We start from the raw sequence: 18246 nt of genomic DNA on the forward strand, positions 1-18246 counted from the left end.
TTATTTATTTTTGCCATGCTTGCAGCATGTAAGATCTGTTTGCTACATTTAACATTTATAATGAAGCTTATATTCATTTCACCTCTTGTCTCAGACTTTTCCTTGTGGAAGAAGAAGTGTGGAACTTAAATTTTATATTTACTGATTCAGTTTAGGTATCAATACAAGGTTCTGAAAAAGCCTGCCATAAGGCAGGGCCACAGAAGATCTTCAGGTATCACCAGATGGTGTTTTGGCAAGAGTGCTTATCAGGAGTGACTCAGCTCAGGGTTTTATTGTTTCAGTTTCATAATTCGAGAAAATTCAAAATGGACAGGAGCTCACTGGAGCATATTTGCTACCCACAGGATTTGTGGACCAAAATCAGAAAGGAAAAAATCCAGAAAAATGTGAAAGAAACATTCAAAAGAGTATATTGCAGTTGCCTTCTTGGAAACCAATAGTAGAATGAAGCTTAATGTTGTAGAAAAAACACTTTTTTTTGGTTCCCTGAAGCTATTATTCCAATAATTTTACATGAAGTAAACTATTTTCTTTTAATTCTCTAATGTAGAGATTTTTCCCATGGATGCATAGATGAACATGTCTCACCTTTAGTCACAATAATATCCTGGGCTACAGTTACTGTATTTAATTGTTCTTTGTTTAATTTTTTTTTTTCCATTCATACAAACTGCCACAGGCAGAATATATAGAATTTAGATTCCTTTGCACATTCTCTTTCCAAAAAATGTTGTTGATTTTCTTAAGGATATTAGCCTAGTCATTTGATTCCTTTCTCCCTTTGGCAAGGAAGAAATGCTCTGCTATTTGCTTTATTATAATTAAAGGTCTTTAGATGAAGCCATTAATACATGCTTATGTCTTTACATACTTTTATCATGGTGTGATGTCATCCATGAATATCTTTATATTTTGCCAAACAGCCAGTTAATATATATAGCAGAGGTAACTGTAGAGAGTTGTAGTAGAGCCAACATTGTTGGGTCCTAGGAAATAAAAATCAAACTAAATTTCAAATGTATGTTCTGTTTTTTGCAAGAGAGGAGAATGTTGACAAATTCATCTCACTTAATATGTGTGAGGTTCTTATAAACAATTTTTTAAGTCAAGATACTAGTGGTAGAATGATAGTTAAATAGAAGTTCTGTAGAACAAACAACGTGTTTTAATTATACTTCTCATGAAACCAAATATTTAAGAATCTTTTGGATCTCTTGAAATAAATATCATTTAATTACTTAATATTTCATTTTTTTAAATGCAGGAACTGATTAATTTGTACAAATCAGTTAGATCTTATGAAGAAACCAGCGGTGATTAAAGTGGAATTCCTAACTTTAAGAGTCTCTACAATATCCTAGAGATGACATGACATATATACAGTAATTATCAACTAATATTAGCCAATACCTGATAGACCGGCTGGGTGCTATTCTGAGAGTTGTGATTTAATCCTTGTGACAGCGCTACAAGATGGACCTTGTCATCATCCTCATTTTTAAGATAGATAAACTGAATCACTGAGAGAATGAGGAATTCACCCAAAGCTGCACTACTAACCAGTGAGAGGCCTCTGTCTGGCTCAAGCACATATGGCTCTAGACCTTTTGCTTTTAGTTGATGAAACGCCACCTCTCCAGGGAGATTATGATAAATGCTAAGGATACACACAAAAGACAAAGAAAAATTCATCGCAGGTGGGGTATTTCTGAAAAATCTGATAGATTTGGTGGCAGCTATGTTAGGTCTTCTGTTAACTTTTCCCCTGTTTATTTCAGTGATACTGAGATTCAAACAAGTTGTACCCTTTCCCTCTTTCAGCCGTTGGTACAGGCTTCAGGTGACTCCCTTCTTGTTTGATTTGTTGTTGTTCAGTCACTCAGTCATGTCCAATGCTTTGTGACCCCATGGACTGCAGCACGCCAGGCTTCCCTGTCCTTCACCATCTCCAGAACTTGCTCAAACTCATGTCCTTTGAGTCGGTGATGCCATCCAACCATCTCATCCTCTGTCATCCCCTTCTCCTTCCTTCAGTCTTTCCCAGCATCAGGGTTTTTTCTAACGAGTCAGCTCTTCACATCAGGTGGCCTAAGTATTGGAACTTGAGCTTCTAGGATTGACTGTTTTGATCTCCTTGCAGTCCAGGGGTCTCTCAAGTGTCTTATTCAGCACCAAAGTTCAAAAGCATCAATTCTACAGCTCTTAGCCTTCTTTATAGTCCAACTCTCACATCCAAACATGACTACTGCAAAACCATGGCTTTGACTGTATGTACCTTTGTCAGCTTTTTAATATGCTGTCTAGGTTTGTCATAGCTTTTCTTCTAAGGAGCAATTACCTTCCCATCTTTTTAGCCTTGGAATCATCTACACACCCTTTCAAATGACAGTTCAGATGTCACTTCTCTGGAGAATCTTCTGTTGCCACTGAGAACTAGGCTAGCTGCCCTTCCCTGTATGTGCACTTGAAACCCTCTAGAACTTATTTCACTGCCTTTTTAGTGGTTGGAAATGCCAGGTAGTAAGTGTCATTATCTCTAGTGCCCAGATCTGTATCTAGGCACTTCATAAAATTTAAACAAGATCTGGAAAAAACAGAAAGGGAAGCAGTAAGCATGGGAATCTATTCCAAGTCTTTGTCTCATGTTGGGAGTAGGACATACTGGATAATGAGTTATTAATGCCTTTAGCTTACTAAATTTATAAATTCATTATGTATAATTTTAAAGATATATGGTGGTTAAATTAATGTATTACTTTAAAATATTATATTCATTGTCTACTAATAAAAGCATAATCTAGTAACAGACTTCCTACTTCTATAGCAATCAAAAAGCATACCAACATCCTTTACTTCTTCATATTTTTTATGTATGAAATTTTAATTAAAATTATAAAAATAATGCTCATTCATTAGAAAAGAATTCAATATAATTTGAAATTTGACCCAAGGTAATATCACAATAATACTATATAATAAACTAACGTTTATAAATAAAATATCATGGTAGCAATATAGCTTATTTTCTACATCAGCTAAAGAGAGTATAACTTACCTCCCAATTTCCCTTTCTGCCCCTATTTATTTATATTCCTACATGCTCCATTTATTTCTAAATGTTGATATTTTATTAATACTATAAATAATTGAGTCCTAAACAATAGCACATGCTGTCAAACATATCCAATGAGATAGGATATAATGAATGTGCTAAGTAAATACTGTAAGAGATCATTAAAAAAATTAAGCAGGGTTGCATATATTTAGACCTATATACATTACATATGCACAATGTCAAACTTGATTTATTAATTGTAGAATATCAATTTCCATGTTTCTGTGACCACAAGACCCTAAACTACTTGAAAATGTATTTTCTTTAGCAATAAATATATCAAAATACCTTGATACATTCCCCAGACCAAGAGGAAAAAATGTAGTATGGACCATGAAGAGTCATATTTTTAAAGCCCTATTAATCTGAGCTCCAAGACATATTTTCTAAAAACATCTATTTTGAAATTATACAACTAATACCTGTTCAACACAAAAATCTTTGAAGGCCCAGAAGACCTCATAGAGAGCAACAAAAAACAGTGTCATTACCTCTCCGTGCCTCATTTTTCTTATCTGTATAATGGATACATACATAAAACCTACCTTATTGAGTTACTAAGGGGATTAGTGAATTAACATTTGCAGAGAGCTTAGAACAGTACATAGCACATAGTTAGCACACACTGTTAAATAAATAACATAAATTATACTGCCCAAAGTTAGTAACTTAAAAATTTGAGATATAGTCTTCCAGCATTTTAGTATAGGTCGTGTGTGTGTGTGTGTGTGTGTGTGTGTGTGTGTGTGTGTGTGTATACATTAAATGGTATTATATTCTCCATAATGTTAGAAGCTTCATTTTTCTTTTAGCTTTATACCTTGAAATAGTTTTGAAAGAGAATTAAGCAATAAAAAGAAAGCATCCACAGTATTGAATTTTCCTAATGTCTCATGTCACTAACTTTTTATGGATGTCTGTTGTGGTCAGGACCTGTACTAACTTTATGCAGGACAGTTTCTGTCCACTACACAGGGTTTGTACTGACAGTTGGAACTGAAAGTATATATGAAAACATCTGATACCTAACGTTGGGTATATTTATTATGTGCCACACACTGTTCCAAGTACTTCAGTGGGATGCTGCTTTCAGCAAATACTATCCTCAGCATTTACAGGGAAGATTGAAGCACAGAGAGGCAAGTACATATCTCAAGCTCAAACAGCTGGTAAAAGATAAAATCAGAGTTTGCACCTAAGTCATCTGGCTCTGAGAATTCACACTCTGCTGCCCATCATCCTGCAGCATGGTGACAGTCCAGTTCTAATTGCCCCTCTAGTTTCATCACAGAGCAATCCTCTCTACCCTCTAGGCACTATTCAGCTAAAGCCTGCATTGTCACGCCTTCAGTTTTTTTTTTTTTTTGTTCATGCTGTTTTCTGTTGGAATGTCCCTTTCTTCTGCTTTTGCCTGTGAAAATCTGTAGCTTATTCTGCAAATTACAGCTCAGATGACATTCACTCTCAAACCTTTATACCCAGTTCAGTATTACTCATTTTCTCTTCTTTCCTTGTATAGCACATTTTGAAAAAATAACCTTATTATAACATCTGCTACAGCCTGATGTATATGCTCTCCTTGCCCTGAACATGGGAATTGAATCTGTTTATTTCAGTGTTGCTAGCACCATATACTGGAGAAGGCGGTGGCACCCCACTCCAGTACTCTTGCCTGGAAAACCCCGTGGACAGAGGGGCCTGGTAGGCTGCAGTCCATGGGGTTGTGAAGAGTTGGACCCAACTGAGCGACTTCACTTTCACTTTTCACTTTCATGCCTTGGAGAAGGAAATGGCAACCCACTCCAGTGTTCTTGCCTGGAGAATCCCGGGGACGAGGAAGCCTGGTGGGCTGCCGTCTATGGGGTCGCACAGAGTCGGACACGACTGAAGTGACTTAGCAGCAGCACCATGTACAATGCTCGCACAGAATGAGTTCAGTAAGCAAATATTTTCTGGATGGAACTGACACGACTGCAGTGGTCTAGTTCAGAAATAATGTGGATAGAAACTAAATACAATGGAAACGGAAAAGACCTAGAAAATGATTTTCATAATTAAAGTGACTGATTTATTTTTCCTTTTATGTTTTTCCCTTTGAAGAGGGTTTGGAAGAGCACAGTAAAACATCATCAGATAGTATACAAATTTGCCTTCATGGTTGAAGTCTAGTCACTCAGTCGTGTCTGGACCCCATACACTGTAGCCCGCCAGGCTCCTCTGTCCATGGAATTCTCCAAGCAAGGATCATGGAGTGGGTAGCCATTTCCTTCTCCAGGGTATCTCTCTGATGTAGGGATCAAACCTGGGTCTTCTGCACTGCAGGAAGATTCTTTACCATATGAGCCACCAGGGAAGCCTTCATGGTATAGGACAACCATATTTAAGACACATTTAAATTCATACCTGAGTTACTTATTAAATCTAGAGCACTTCATTTAACCTTTTGGTGGACTCAATTTCCTCACCACTAAAATGGGACTAAATATTTTAATTGGAACATTGCTGGGAAGATTAAAAACATCAAAAGATTGGGGAGGGAGGTGGGAGGGGGGTTCGTGTTTGGGATCGCGTGTACACCCGTGGTGGATTCATGTCAATGTATGGCAAAACCAATACAGTATTGTAAAGTAAAATAAAGTAAAAATAAAAATTAAAAAAAAAAAAGATTAAGAGCTCTGTAAATATTAGTAACTGTTATAAAAACTTCCATCTAACAACTGTGGGGTTCTTACCAAATGGCAAATTATAAAGTGGCTAAAAGTACAAGATTCAATGTTAAACACATCTGTGTTTGAAAATCTGCTTTACCTATTTCTAGCTATATGACCTTAGGTAAGTTAACTAAACAAGATCTAAACTTTGTGCTTCTAAAACCCAAGTTGAAAACCCTAGTGAATATACATAGTTTGCTCAATAAATGTGATCTCTAAAGGTTAAAAAATCAATCTTCCTGGAAAGTAAAAGAGGTTAAATATATAAAATGATTGTTCTCATGTCTAACGCATAATAAATTTTCAAAAATAGTAGCCATAATAAAGTCATATATATAACATATATGTAGACATAAACATATACATGAAACAAGTATAATCTGTATTTTAGGTGTAAAAGAGATATTAGTGACTTCTTCCTTTATCCCAATACTAATAATTCATAATGGCAAAATCTGCAAACTTCAAGATGAAACAGACAAGCCTCTTATTAATAGAATTAAATCAAATTCATGTTTTGCAGGAAAATATTATGAACAGAATCCCAGAATGACTGAACTTGGATATGAAAAAAAAATAAACACAAGTCTCATTGCTCACATTTACCTTTAAACATAGACATACTGTATATACACCATAGTTCATCTATGATTTTTCTCCAGAGAAACGCATTTCAACTGCAGTATGTAGTCAGTTTCTAGGCACCTCTATAAACAGGTGTCAAGATACAATGACACTATATATATAACAAAAATTCTTAATGTCTTAAAATAAAAATAAAGAATATAGTCTGCTCTGTAAGGTTAAATTTATATAACAGCAGAGTTGGTGATTGATTATTTAACAATAAAAATCCATAACAGAATCATATATATGTATACAATTACTACATATGAAAATAAGCATATATTTGCTGGCAAGTAATAATGAGGATAAAAGGAGAAGATGATGAGAAAATATAAAATAATATTGACTTTAAATTTTGGCAATTTTTTAAAAACTTTTTAATAATATAATAAATGTGCATTATAAAATATTAGTAAAGTATGTGGTACCTAAAAGAGAAAAAAATACACTGTATGAACACCTATCGGAAAACCACTGAGCCTGACATATTTCTTTATGAAAATGTTTGTCTCTAATGTGTAATATTATTAAACATTGCTAGAACAATGACTTAGTGAAGGGAAGAATATTCAGCCTCAGGCTTGATTAATGTGTACTCAGCAAAGGATAGTGACCCTGTAAGTATAGAACATGCAATGGTTAATTCAGTCACTGAGCTCTGCATTTGGTGCTGACCATATTTATGTATTTCTGCAAGGTCATAATGAGCTTATAATCACCATAATCATTTTGCGTTTCATTGAGTGAATAAATGACAGCCTTTCCAATGGTTGGACTGGGAGCAGGTGAGAAAGGAGTTTTGGGAAAGAGGAAAGTATTTTAGGGAACCAAGAGCAGAGAGGTCATGATTCCATTATTTTTCATAGAAAGCGACGATGCTGGCATTTGTGTAACATTTGTCTTAGTCACCCCATTATGAAGGCTAATACTGTTTGCCACTGTAACTAATGATAACACATGGACCTTCTATAAGCACAATTAATTCACATGTTTTATATAACATGGGTGAGTGTGTGTGTGTGCGTGTGTAACGTTTTGAGGAAAAATTGAGAAACAGTTTGGTATACTTTTCAATTTCTAAGCTTTCTTAGATAAAGAGTAAGTTAATAAAATTTCAGAACATAAAAACATACCCAATATAAAAAATACTGAAATATGAAAGAGACATATCATTTTACTCATCTGTTAGACAACCTTCCTCCTAAAATACACCATGGAATAAACCATGTTCTCTTGTTATCTCCTAACTAATTAAAAAGTTAGGGCATAAAGCAAAACGTACAGCAGAGTGTCACAGTAATACTTAGAAACAGCAATAAAAGTCATTGGCTTACTAACTGCTCAGTTTTCCTTTTCTTTTAGCATGGCTGCGGGAACTTTGTCCGTGTAATTCAGGCTTTCAACCGCACGCATTTGTATGTTTGTGGGAGTGGTGCTTTCAGCCCAGTCTGTGCTTATTTGAACAGAGGGAGGAGATCAGAGGTAAGTGCAACAATAATTTATTCTTATTTTGATGTCAGTGTCAAAGATTTCTTAAAACAGTAAAAACTTGGAAATATAATTAGTGGCCATAAAAAGTTTCAAGCCCTTGAAACACAAAATATGCTTGGTTCCTATTTGCAAGGTTACTTAAAATGTAGCCTTTTTTCCTTCAACTAAATGTACAAGCTGCAGAAAACAAAGAAAGGAGATGGTGTGATTTCATAATTACTTAAAGTGTAAGGTATTGATAATATTTGATTCCAAAGTGGGATGTTTGCAAGTGGTTCAAGATGATATGAAATGTTAAAATTCTTAAAGAAAAGCAAAGGTATGCTTCTTAGAAGGGTACAGTTGTCTGCATTGAGCTTGTCGATCCACAGGTCTGTGATCAATTGATTAAATAAACTACTTCCCCAGACATCTGCTGTCTGTCAGACACTCCACTGAGAAGGGCGTGCAGTCACTGTACAGGCCAGTGACAGCATTGCACTTTTCAGAGCACAGATTTTTAAGTAAAATCATTTTCCCATGTACAAATTGCCCAACATACACTTCAAGCCTTAATTAGAAAGTTGGTCCAAAAAGTAATCTCCTTTGGAAAACCAGCATGAAATAAATTTTAATCACTTTACTAAATAAGAACTACTTCAGTCTCACTTCAAAACGTATGTTTCAAAGGGGAAGCATTTCCCTTAGTTAATCCCTTTAAATATCTTAAGAGCATATTTAAGTGTGAAAAGGGTTATAAAATTTTAAGCTTTATATGCTTTACTTAATAGTCAACTTAAATCAGTGTTTTTCCACATCATATTTACATATCTATAATATGTAATTAATAATACAAATACAAAATGCACAGTTTTATCAAACACCTAATGTATTTATTTTATTTAGTTTAAAGTAAAAGACCATGATGCAGAACATTGTATTTTGAGAGAGTTCTATTTATTCATCACTAACACTGTATTTTGTAGTAATCAGAGGCGGTACTTACTGCTAACATCCTGTTTGTACTAAGATAGGGCATGTTTCTTGTACTTCAAACCACTTTGAAAATGAAGGTTAGGGTGACACATTCATTAAGTATTACATTTTATTTCTGAGACACTGTCCACTACCTTTTTACCTGTCTGTCTAATAGCAATTTGTTGGTTCTCAAAGGATATTATATAACCCTGCTTGATGTTTGGAACATCACATACTTTTATTAGACTCTATGGCCCTTCCATTATATTGTGAAACTGAGTCAGTGCTTTCCTAGCGCCTTTAGTGATGCTTCTCAAAGAGTCTACAGTTCTTGCTGCATAGATTCCTAACATGGTTCTTCTCTTTTATCCCCTGTCTTCTGGTCCTGGAAAAAAAAAAAAAAAGCGACACAAGTAAATGATGACTTTAAATAATGAATAAAACATTAATAAGAAACAATTGGTTAATTTTGCTGTGCAGTCTTAGAATGTTACATCTCATCTCTGATTGCTTTTATCAGATGCATCTATAGCATCAGTTCCCATAAGTGAATACTGTTTAAGCTCCTGATGCTGCAACTCATCAATCAGATAACTTTGACTTTGACTAATCATGAATATCACAGGCATTCAATTTATTCCTTGTGCTTTTTAAAGCAAATTAATCACCAAACTTTTCTTACTGTAGTTTTTCTCATGTCAGAAGAAAAGCTGTGCATTTTTCTTACCAATAAAGTTATTTAGTCTTTAGCTTTCATCACTGTTTCACATCTTCTTTCCTCTCCCCTGCATTTACTCTTTTTTTCTTCTTTAACAGTAGGTTTCCCTTCCCGTGACTTTTTCCAACCCTCTCCTTTCACTCCCTTTTACTTTATCACAAAACTTCTTGGACTAGTAAACTATTTTTCAGTTTTTATATTCCTATTTTCCCTATCTTGCATTAAATCTTCCTAATCTGAATTTAATTTTCACCTACTAATTAAAACTCTTTCCTAACAACCAGGACTCTCAGTGATCATATTGACTCCCCTAATCAGCATGTTTTCTCCTAGACCAAGCTACAGCATGTAATGCCCTCTATTTTTCAGCACCTTTATTGACATCTTTGGTCATGGCATATTTTGCTATGCCTTTTTTCCTGATCTTTCACCATGTATTGTCTTTCTGGTCCTATTTTTTCCTCTTGTCGATCCAGTCTACAAAGATGTATTCATTTAATGGCAGAAAAAAAAATCATGTCAGAACTTGTAAGCTACCTTTTGGGTACTGATCTTTGTCTTGTGTGAAAGGAGAAGCAACTGAAACAATCTTAAGCAGGAAGTGTCATGAACAGATTTGCGCTGTCACTTTTATTTTGTGTTACATTGACTCTTCTGTTGTTCATTTTGTTTGTTAGCCTGGATATGATTCTTTTGAGTCTGAGATGCTACTGAAAGATACAAGTAAAAATATCAAGTAGGCAGCTGAGTATAAAATTGGCTATATAAATATTTGAGTGATTATCTTACAGGAGTAACTGAAGCCCAAACAAAGTGTAAGTTAATCATGTAGGAAGAATACGGCTTGAAAAGAGAAGAGTGACTATGATTGAGACTTGAGGATCTTCTAAATTAAATAGCCACATGGAGGAAAAGGAATCTCCAAAAAAAGACTAAGAAACTAGAGAAGGAGAGGGAAAAAACCAAGCATGTGTTGATGCTGAGAATAAAGACAAGTCATTATAAAAAGATACAAGTGAGCAACAATCCCAAATACCATTGAGATCCAAGAAAGAAGTCTAAAAATATAAGTGCTGAATTGTATACACGATAGGCATCAGGGATCTTGTCAAAATGATTTTCAGTAGAGCAACTGAGGTGGCTCAACTGAGATGGATTGAGAAGAAAGTAAGAAGTCAGAAATGGTGACAAGTGTATGTTAGTCTCTAAGAAATGTAATTCTCAAGAAGAGCAATGTTTAAGAACTGAAGGAGTTGTTGAAATGATATTGGAAAGGATCCAGTTAATAAAATTAAAGAAATAGTAAGGACAATGGAAAGTATACCTAAGTGTGCCTAAGAAGACTAAGAGGATCTGAAACACTGGTGAAAGGATTGGCCTTGCAGTAAGAGAAATGTTTCCTCACATGTATTAGTGGATGCGTTAGTTTATAGTTTTTAGTAGTGTATGTATTTGGTAGTGATGAACTCAAGATGTCTCATTTAAGGACTTCACTTTCTCAACAACATGTCAATCAAATGAGCTGAGAATAAATTAGGAGATTTGACAATAGTGGCATTGGTTTGAAGTGATTAATGGAAGAACCAGTTGGCATAGCACCTTTGCAAGATACAAGAGGTATAGCGGATTCATTTTAAGTTGATGATCACAAATCTGTACTATGTTGAATGTACCTTGTTGGATCACCTTTGGCAAAACGCTTAGATGTTTGGAGGCAAGTATGAAGAAAGCAGATAGACATGTGTTTACAGGTTGTGGGTGCAATGAAAAATCACAGAAAGAAGGAAATTAACACTTTTGCCAAAAAAAAAAAAAAAGATTAAAAAGCATGGACCATAAACTGGTTATGAGAAAGCAAGAAGGGAAAACAAAGGTGAATTGTAAAAAATAGAGTTCTTAGGAGTGAGTTTGAAGAATTGTTGCAGGATGCTTGAATTAGTGACTGTTTGGGTCTACCACATACGTTCCTGGTGATGACAAGATTTAGACTCTACTGTATGAGCCCAAGGAGGCTGTGCAATGGAGAAAGAAGTCAGTGATACCTACACAATCTCCTCAATTCCTGCAGTGACAACTATCGTTGTTACCATCAAATCGGTATATGACTCTGGCTACACATACAGGTTTACTGAATTTTATTTTTTCCAGCAAGTTTATCATTATTTGTTTAAAGAGTAATCCAGGTCTATGCCCCAACCACTAAAGCTGAAGAAGCTGAAGCTAAACAGTTTTATGAAGATGTACAAAACCTTCTAAAACTAACACCAAAAAAAGATGTACTTTTCATCATAGGGGATTAGAATTCAAAAGTAGGATGTCAAAGATACCTGGAGTAATAGGCAAGTTTGGCCTTGGAGTACAAAATGAATCAGGGCAAAGGTTAACAGAGTTTTGCCAAGAGAACACACTGGTCATAGCAAACAACCTCTTTCAGCAATGCAGGAGACTACTGTATATGTGGATGTCACCAGATGGGTCAACAGTGAAATCAGATTGATTATATTCTTTGCAGCCAAAGATGGAGAAGCTCTGTACAGTCAGCAAAAATTAGACCAGAGGCTGACTGGCTCTGATCATGAATACCTTACTGGAAAATTCAGCCTTAAGTAGAAGAAAGTAGGGAAAACCACTAGACCATTCAGGTATGACCTGAATCAAATCCCTTATGATTATACAGTGGAAGGAACAAACAGATCCAAGGGTTTAGATTGGATAGAGTGCCTGAAGAACTGTGGACAGAGGTTTGTAATATTATATAGTAGATGATGACCAAAACCATTCCCAAGAAAGAGAAATGCAAGAAGGAAAATTGGCGGAAAATTGGTTGTCTGAGTAGGCCTTGTAAATAGCTGAGAAAAGAAGAGACGCTAAAGGCAAAAGAGGAAAGCAAAGATATACCCAACTGAGTGCAGGGCTCCAGAGAACAGCGGGAGAGATAAGAGAGCCTTCTTAAGTGAGCAATGCAGAGAAATAGAGGAAAACAATAGAATGGCAAAGACTAGCGATCTCTTCAAGAAAATTAGAGATACTAAGGGAACACATCATGCAAAGATGGGTGCAATAAAGGAGATAAATGTTATGAAGATGCAGAAGATATTAAGAAGAGGTGGCAAGAATACACAGAAGAAATACACAGAAGAGATCTTATTGACCCAGATAACCACAGTGGTGTGATCACTCACCTAGAGCCAGACCTCCTGGAGTACAAAGTCAGGTAGGCCTTAGGAAGCATCACTATGACCCAAGCTAATGGAGGTGATGGAATTCCAGCTAAGCTATTTAAAATTCTAAAAGGTGAGGTTGTAAAAGTACTGCTGCACTCAATATGCCAGCAAATTTGGAAAAGTCAGCAGTGGCCACAGGACTGGAAAAGGTTGGTTTTCATTCCAATCCCAAAGAAAGGCAGTGCCAAAGATTGTTCAGACTACCATATAGTTGTGCTCATTTCACATGCTAGCAAAATAATACTCAAAATCCTTCAAGCTAGGCTTCAACAGTATGTGAACCGAGAAGTTCCAGATATACAAACTGGATTTAGAAAAGGCAGAGGAACCTGAGAGCAAATTGTGAACATCTGCTGAATCATAAAAAAAGCAAGGGCGTTCCAAAAAGACATCTACTTCTCCTTCACTGACTACATTAAAGCCTCTGACTGTCAGATCAGATCAGGTCAGTCGATCAGTTGTGTCTAGGTCTTTGCCACCCCATGGACTGTAGAACACCATGCTTCCCTGTCCATCACCAACTCCTGGAGCTTACTCAAATTCATCTCCATCGTGTCAGGATTGCCATCTAACCATCTCATCCTCTGTCGTCCCCTTCTCCTCCCACCTTCAATCTTTCCCACCATCAGGGTCTTTTCCAATGAGTCAGTTCTTTGCATCAGGTGGCCGAAGTATTGGAGTTTCAGCGTCAGCATCAGTCCTTCCAATGAATATTCAGGACTGATTTCCGTTAGGATTGACTGGTTGGATCTCCTTGCAGTCCAAGGGACTCTCAAGAGTCTTCTCCAATACCACAGTTCAAAAGCATCAATTCTTTGGCACTCAGCTTTCTTTATAATGCAGTTCTCACGTTCATACATAAGTGTAGATCGCAAGAAACTGGAAAATTCTTAAAGAGATGGGAATCCCCAACCACCTTACCTAGCTTCTGAGAAACCTGTGTGCAGGTCAAGAAGCAACAATTAGAACCTGACATGGAACAAGCAACTGGTTCAAAATTGGGAAAGGAGTACATCTAACCTGCATATTGTCACTCTGCTTATTTAGCTTCTTTGCAGAGTGAATCATGAAAAATTCTGGGCTGGATGACTTAAAAACTGCAATCCAGTTTGCTGGGAGAAACATCAACAACTTCAGGTATGCAGAAGACACCACTCTAATGGCAGAGAGTGAAGAGAAACTAAGGAGCCTGTCGATGAGGGTGAAAGAGAGTGAAAAAGCTGGCTTAAAACTTAACATTCAAAATAACGAATATCAAGGCATCTGGTAGTGACAGACTTTATTTTCTTGAGCTCCAAAATCACTGCAGACTGTGACTACAGCCATGAAATTAAAAGACACTTGCTTATTGGCAGAAAAGCTTTGACAAACCTGGACAGCTTATTAAAAAGCAGAAACATCACTTTGGACAAAGTTCCTTATAGTCAAAGCTATGGTTTTCCCAGTAGTCATGTGCAGATGTGAGAGCTGGACCATAAAGAAGACTGAGCATCAGAGAATTGATGCTTTCTAATTGTCAGCCTGGAGAAGATTCTTGAGAGTTGCTTGTACAGCACAGAGATCAAACAAGCCAGTTCTAAAGGAAATCAACCCTGATTGTTCATTGGAAGGACTGATGCTGAAGCTGAAGCTCCAATGTTTTAGCCATCTGATGCAAAGAGACAATTCATTGGAAAAGACCCTGATGCTGGAAAAGATTGAGGGCAAAAGGAGAAGGGGGTGCAGAGAATGAGATGGTTGGATGGCATCACCAACTCAGTGGACATGAGTTTCAACAAACTCAGTGAGATAGTGAAGGACAGGGAAGCCTTTTGTGCTGAGTTCATGGGCTTGCAAAGAGTCAAATGTGACTTAGCAACTGAACAACAACATTATATAAACAATACCTTCTTGGAAAGCAGACATGACTGAATTTTGCTTTTGTCACTATTTATCTGTGTGTGATCTTGGAAAAGCCATATTTTCCTCATTTTTGGAGTCAATCCATAAAGAGTATTGGGTTGTAGGACCTTTCTAGGCTAGAGCACTGTGATTCTTTTGAAGCGATATGATTTCCCATTACCTCAGAGATTTCTTGCAATACATTAAGCTCAGTATAACAAAAATGAAATAGTTTTTCTTTAAAGAGAAAACTTCAGAATCAACTTTATTTTCTTCATCTTCTTGAACTATATCTAATTAGTTATTGTCAAGCTCTATTTTCACTTTACAGATCTTCTCGTATCTTTACCCTAACCAAGAGATCCTAGCATGTCAGATAATTATTCTCTAATTCCTGGACTACTGAGTTGAAAACAAATTTATTTTCTTGAATTCAGTGTCTGTTTTTAAAACCACCATTCTCAGTCTTCTTAAAGAACAAGATAAGGTCCAATCTTCTTAAAACAATGTTTTGATCCTTTTATTCCATACTCAAAAAATGTTGAGCTTGCATTTTCTTTGGGGTAGTTTTGGAAAACAGCTAAATAATTAAGGTCTTCATCATCCAATACAATCAACAATGTGATCATTTTTTCTTTGAATTTTAGTAGTAGCTTTTACTAACTTTATTTAAGTAAAAAGATAAATTACAAACAAAATGCTCCCTCTCAGTGAAGCTACACTGACCATTATATTTCTAATTGAACCCACTGCCCCCATTCCCTGCTTAAATTTTCTCCAAAGCACTGAATACCATCTAGTATACTCAATATTTTGCGTGTTGATTCTTTTTATATTCTGTATTTCCATTCTCTATCTTTGGTTTATAAATTACCTACAGGTAAGAATTTTTGACTGTTTTGTTTACTCTGTCCCCAATGTTTTGTCAGTGTTGGGCACATAGTAGATGCTTGTTAAGTTTTTGTTAAGTAAATGAATAAGTAAATGAAGCATTTTAAACTAAATTATGAATTATTTTGTTAAATCTAGTACAATGCTTTCTATAACAAAGTGGTAATATAAAATTTTATATTTAAAAAAGATCTTGATTATTTTGAAAGTATCATAATCCTTATACACATTGTTTCTCTGTGAACAGTTTTCTTCTTTTGGACAATGTTCAACCTATCTAGTTCAGGTTTACAATGATCCTTGATTTCCAAGTGTTGATTTTTTAATATTTTTTTAGTATAGTTGCTTCACAATGTTAGTTTCTGCTGTACAATAAGTGAATCAGCTATAAGTAGACATATATCCCCTCCCTCTTGGGTCTCCCTCCCACTTCACCCCCATCCCACCCACTAGGTCATCACCGAGCACCAAGCTGAGCTTCTAGAGCAGGTTTCCCACCAGCTTTCTCTTTTACACGTGGTAATTTATATATGTCAATCCTAAGCTCCCAATTTGTCTCACCCTCCCCTTCCCCTGTGTCTGCATGTCCATTCTCCACATCTGCATCTCTATTCTTACACTGGAATAGGCTTATCTGTACCATTTTTCTAAGCCAAGTGTTTTTATTGATGTTAATTTGAGAACTTGTTGGATTAACTTTATGGGGAGTGTAATAGGATGAGAACTTGACATGCTAAGGTTAGTTTATAACTTACAGATGCATTCTTCATATAGGCCAAGAAAACTTTAACATAGTAAAATTGGGAAGGCATAAGCCACCAAGTAGAAGGCGTGTTATTCATCATGATGCTTTGTTTTACCAAAGAACAATTGGTTAACTAAGATAAAGCAATTTATTTTTTTTTTACATTTTCAATTTTATCTATAATAAAGGACCAAGTTTTCATGATTGACTCCAAGTGTGAATCTGGAAAAGGACGCTGCTCTTTCAACCCCAATGTGAACACAGTGTCTGTTATGATCAGTAAGTGGAAAATAAAAGGGGAGGTTTAAAAAAAGGAAATTAAAGAAAATAAATACATTATACCATATGTCCATTTTGAATAGTTGTGTGGATGATAGTATAGGAGTAAAATAATAGAAAGCAAGTTGTGAGAAATTCTAATTTCTTATTTCTAAGAATATTCATGAGTAAATGATAGCCATGTGTTTTTTTCATCTAATATGACTAATGTCATTCATAGAGTAAGTCAACTGTTTAAAAAGTGTATGTATCTATACATATGTTTATAAATAAGTATACATATATCAATATATATTAGGAAGTAAATTTCAGTGTAGTTGTTATTTTGTGTATTCTCTTTTTCTGATGTTTTAGTTATCTTTTACAAACAATTAAAACTGGTATTTCTTTCATGTGAAGAAATAGCAAAGTGCATATGTTAGCCAAGTACATTCCCTATGAAATGTCTAAAAGTTCCCATACAAAAAAAACAGGTACTAGTAAAATCTCTTTTTTATTTCCTCATATTTTGTAAATTATATCAGTTAAGAATCAGGCCCAATTTCTCCCTGCCACATACATAAACAAATCAATGTACTTGAGTCTCAGTCATCAGTGCCTATCTATAACTCACTTGAAAGACACTCTAGAATATGTCTTAAGACATATTATAATATGTAATTAAGACACTGCTGGAATACGTCTGACTTAACATTAGTTGACTATAAGATGAATCTTAAATTTCAGTATGCCAATTATATAGTAAAAACTTTGTCCTTTCTGTTTCTCTATGTTTTGCCAGTGGTAAAATCGCATCATTTAACAAAAGAACAGGTGGGAAAATTATTATTATGTTCAACAGACTTTGCTTTGATTCATTTTAAAAAGCAACTCATCTTTCTTTCTCAGATCTGGAAACTAAATTAAGATAAGTACTCCAGCATTGACTAAAATGTGAACTTGGAAATTATCCAGTAAATTATTTCCATATAGTCATTCAGATTGGTCAGGGAGGAAATGAAAGTGTATCATTAGGACAAAAAATTAGAAAGCTTTGAAACTGCAGGATATATAATTAAGTCTGATGCAGAGTATTTTCAAATAAGTATCCAAATATTATTTAATAGAAGCAATGTCTCAGAAAGTATTTGCCTTTAGAAACTATGATTTGTATACTATTAGATAAATATAAAAAGTTTTCACTTATTTCAAGTTAAATGCCATGAATTTCTAAACTTAGAAATTCAAAATTATTGTTAACACTGATACTAGAAATTTTATCTCATCAAGTATTATTTAGGACAAAAAAGAGTTAAAACAAGGCATTGTAAAATTTTCTGTTAAACTATGATAAGTCATGTAATAATTTTGCCCTTAGCGAATTAGATTCATTTACAAAATGAAGATAATAATTAGTCTTCATTTTTCAAAGACCTAAGACTTTGATTCCTAGGCTCACGTTCTTACACTATACTTTTTAACATTTTGGTTAACAAGATTCTTACTATCAAAGAAAATCAGTAAACAATTTGCTTAACTTAGCTGAAACTAAAAAGAGCATGAAGTTTTATAACCTTGTATTTATCATTTTATTTATTCCATTGATTATCTCTGTAATATTATCT

At 35.1% G+C, this 18246-nt stretch overlaps 1 protein-coding gene across 1 annotated transcript in view; it reads left to right on the top strand.

Annotated features, from left to right (window-relative positions):
* The window catches only part of SEMA3C (semaphorin 3C), a 203926-nt gene that overhangs the window by 118323 nt on the left and 67357 nt on the right, over positions 1-18246 (top strand). The window contains exons 5-6 of the mRNA XM_052638572.1: positions 7819-7938; positions 16552-16642. Coding sequence (XP_052494532.1) covers positions 7819-7938; positions 16552-16642 — 211 coding nt within the window. The remainder of the gene's footprint in view (positions 1-7818; positions 7939-16551; positions 16643-18246) is intronic.

The sequence above is a fragment of the Budorcas taxicolor genome, chromosome 4, assembly GCF_023091745.1.
Source record: "Budorcas taxicolor isolate Tak-1 chromosome 4, Takin1.1, whole genome shotgun sequence".
Taxonomy (NCBI): Eukaryota; Metazoa; Chordata; class Mammalia; order Artiodactyla; family Bovidae; genus Budorcas; species Budorcas taxicolor.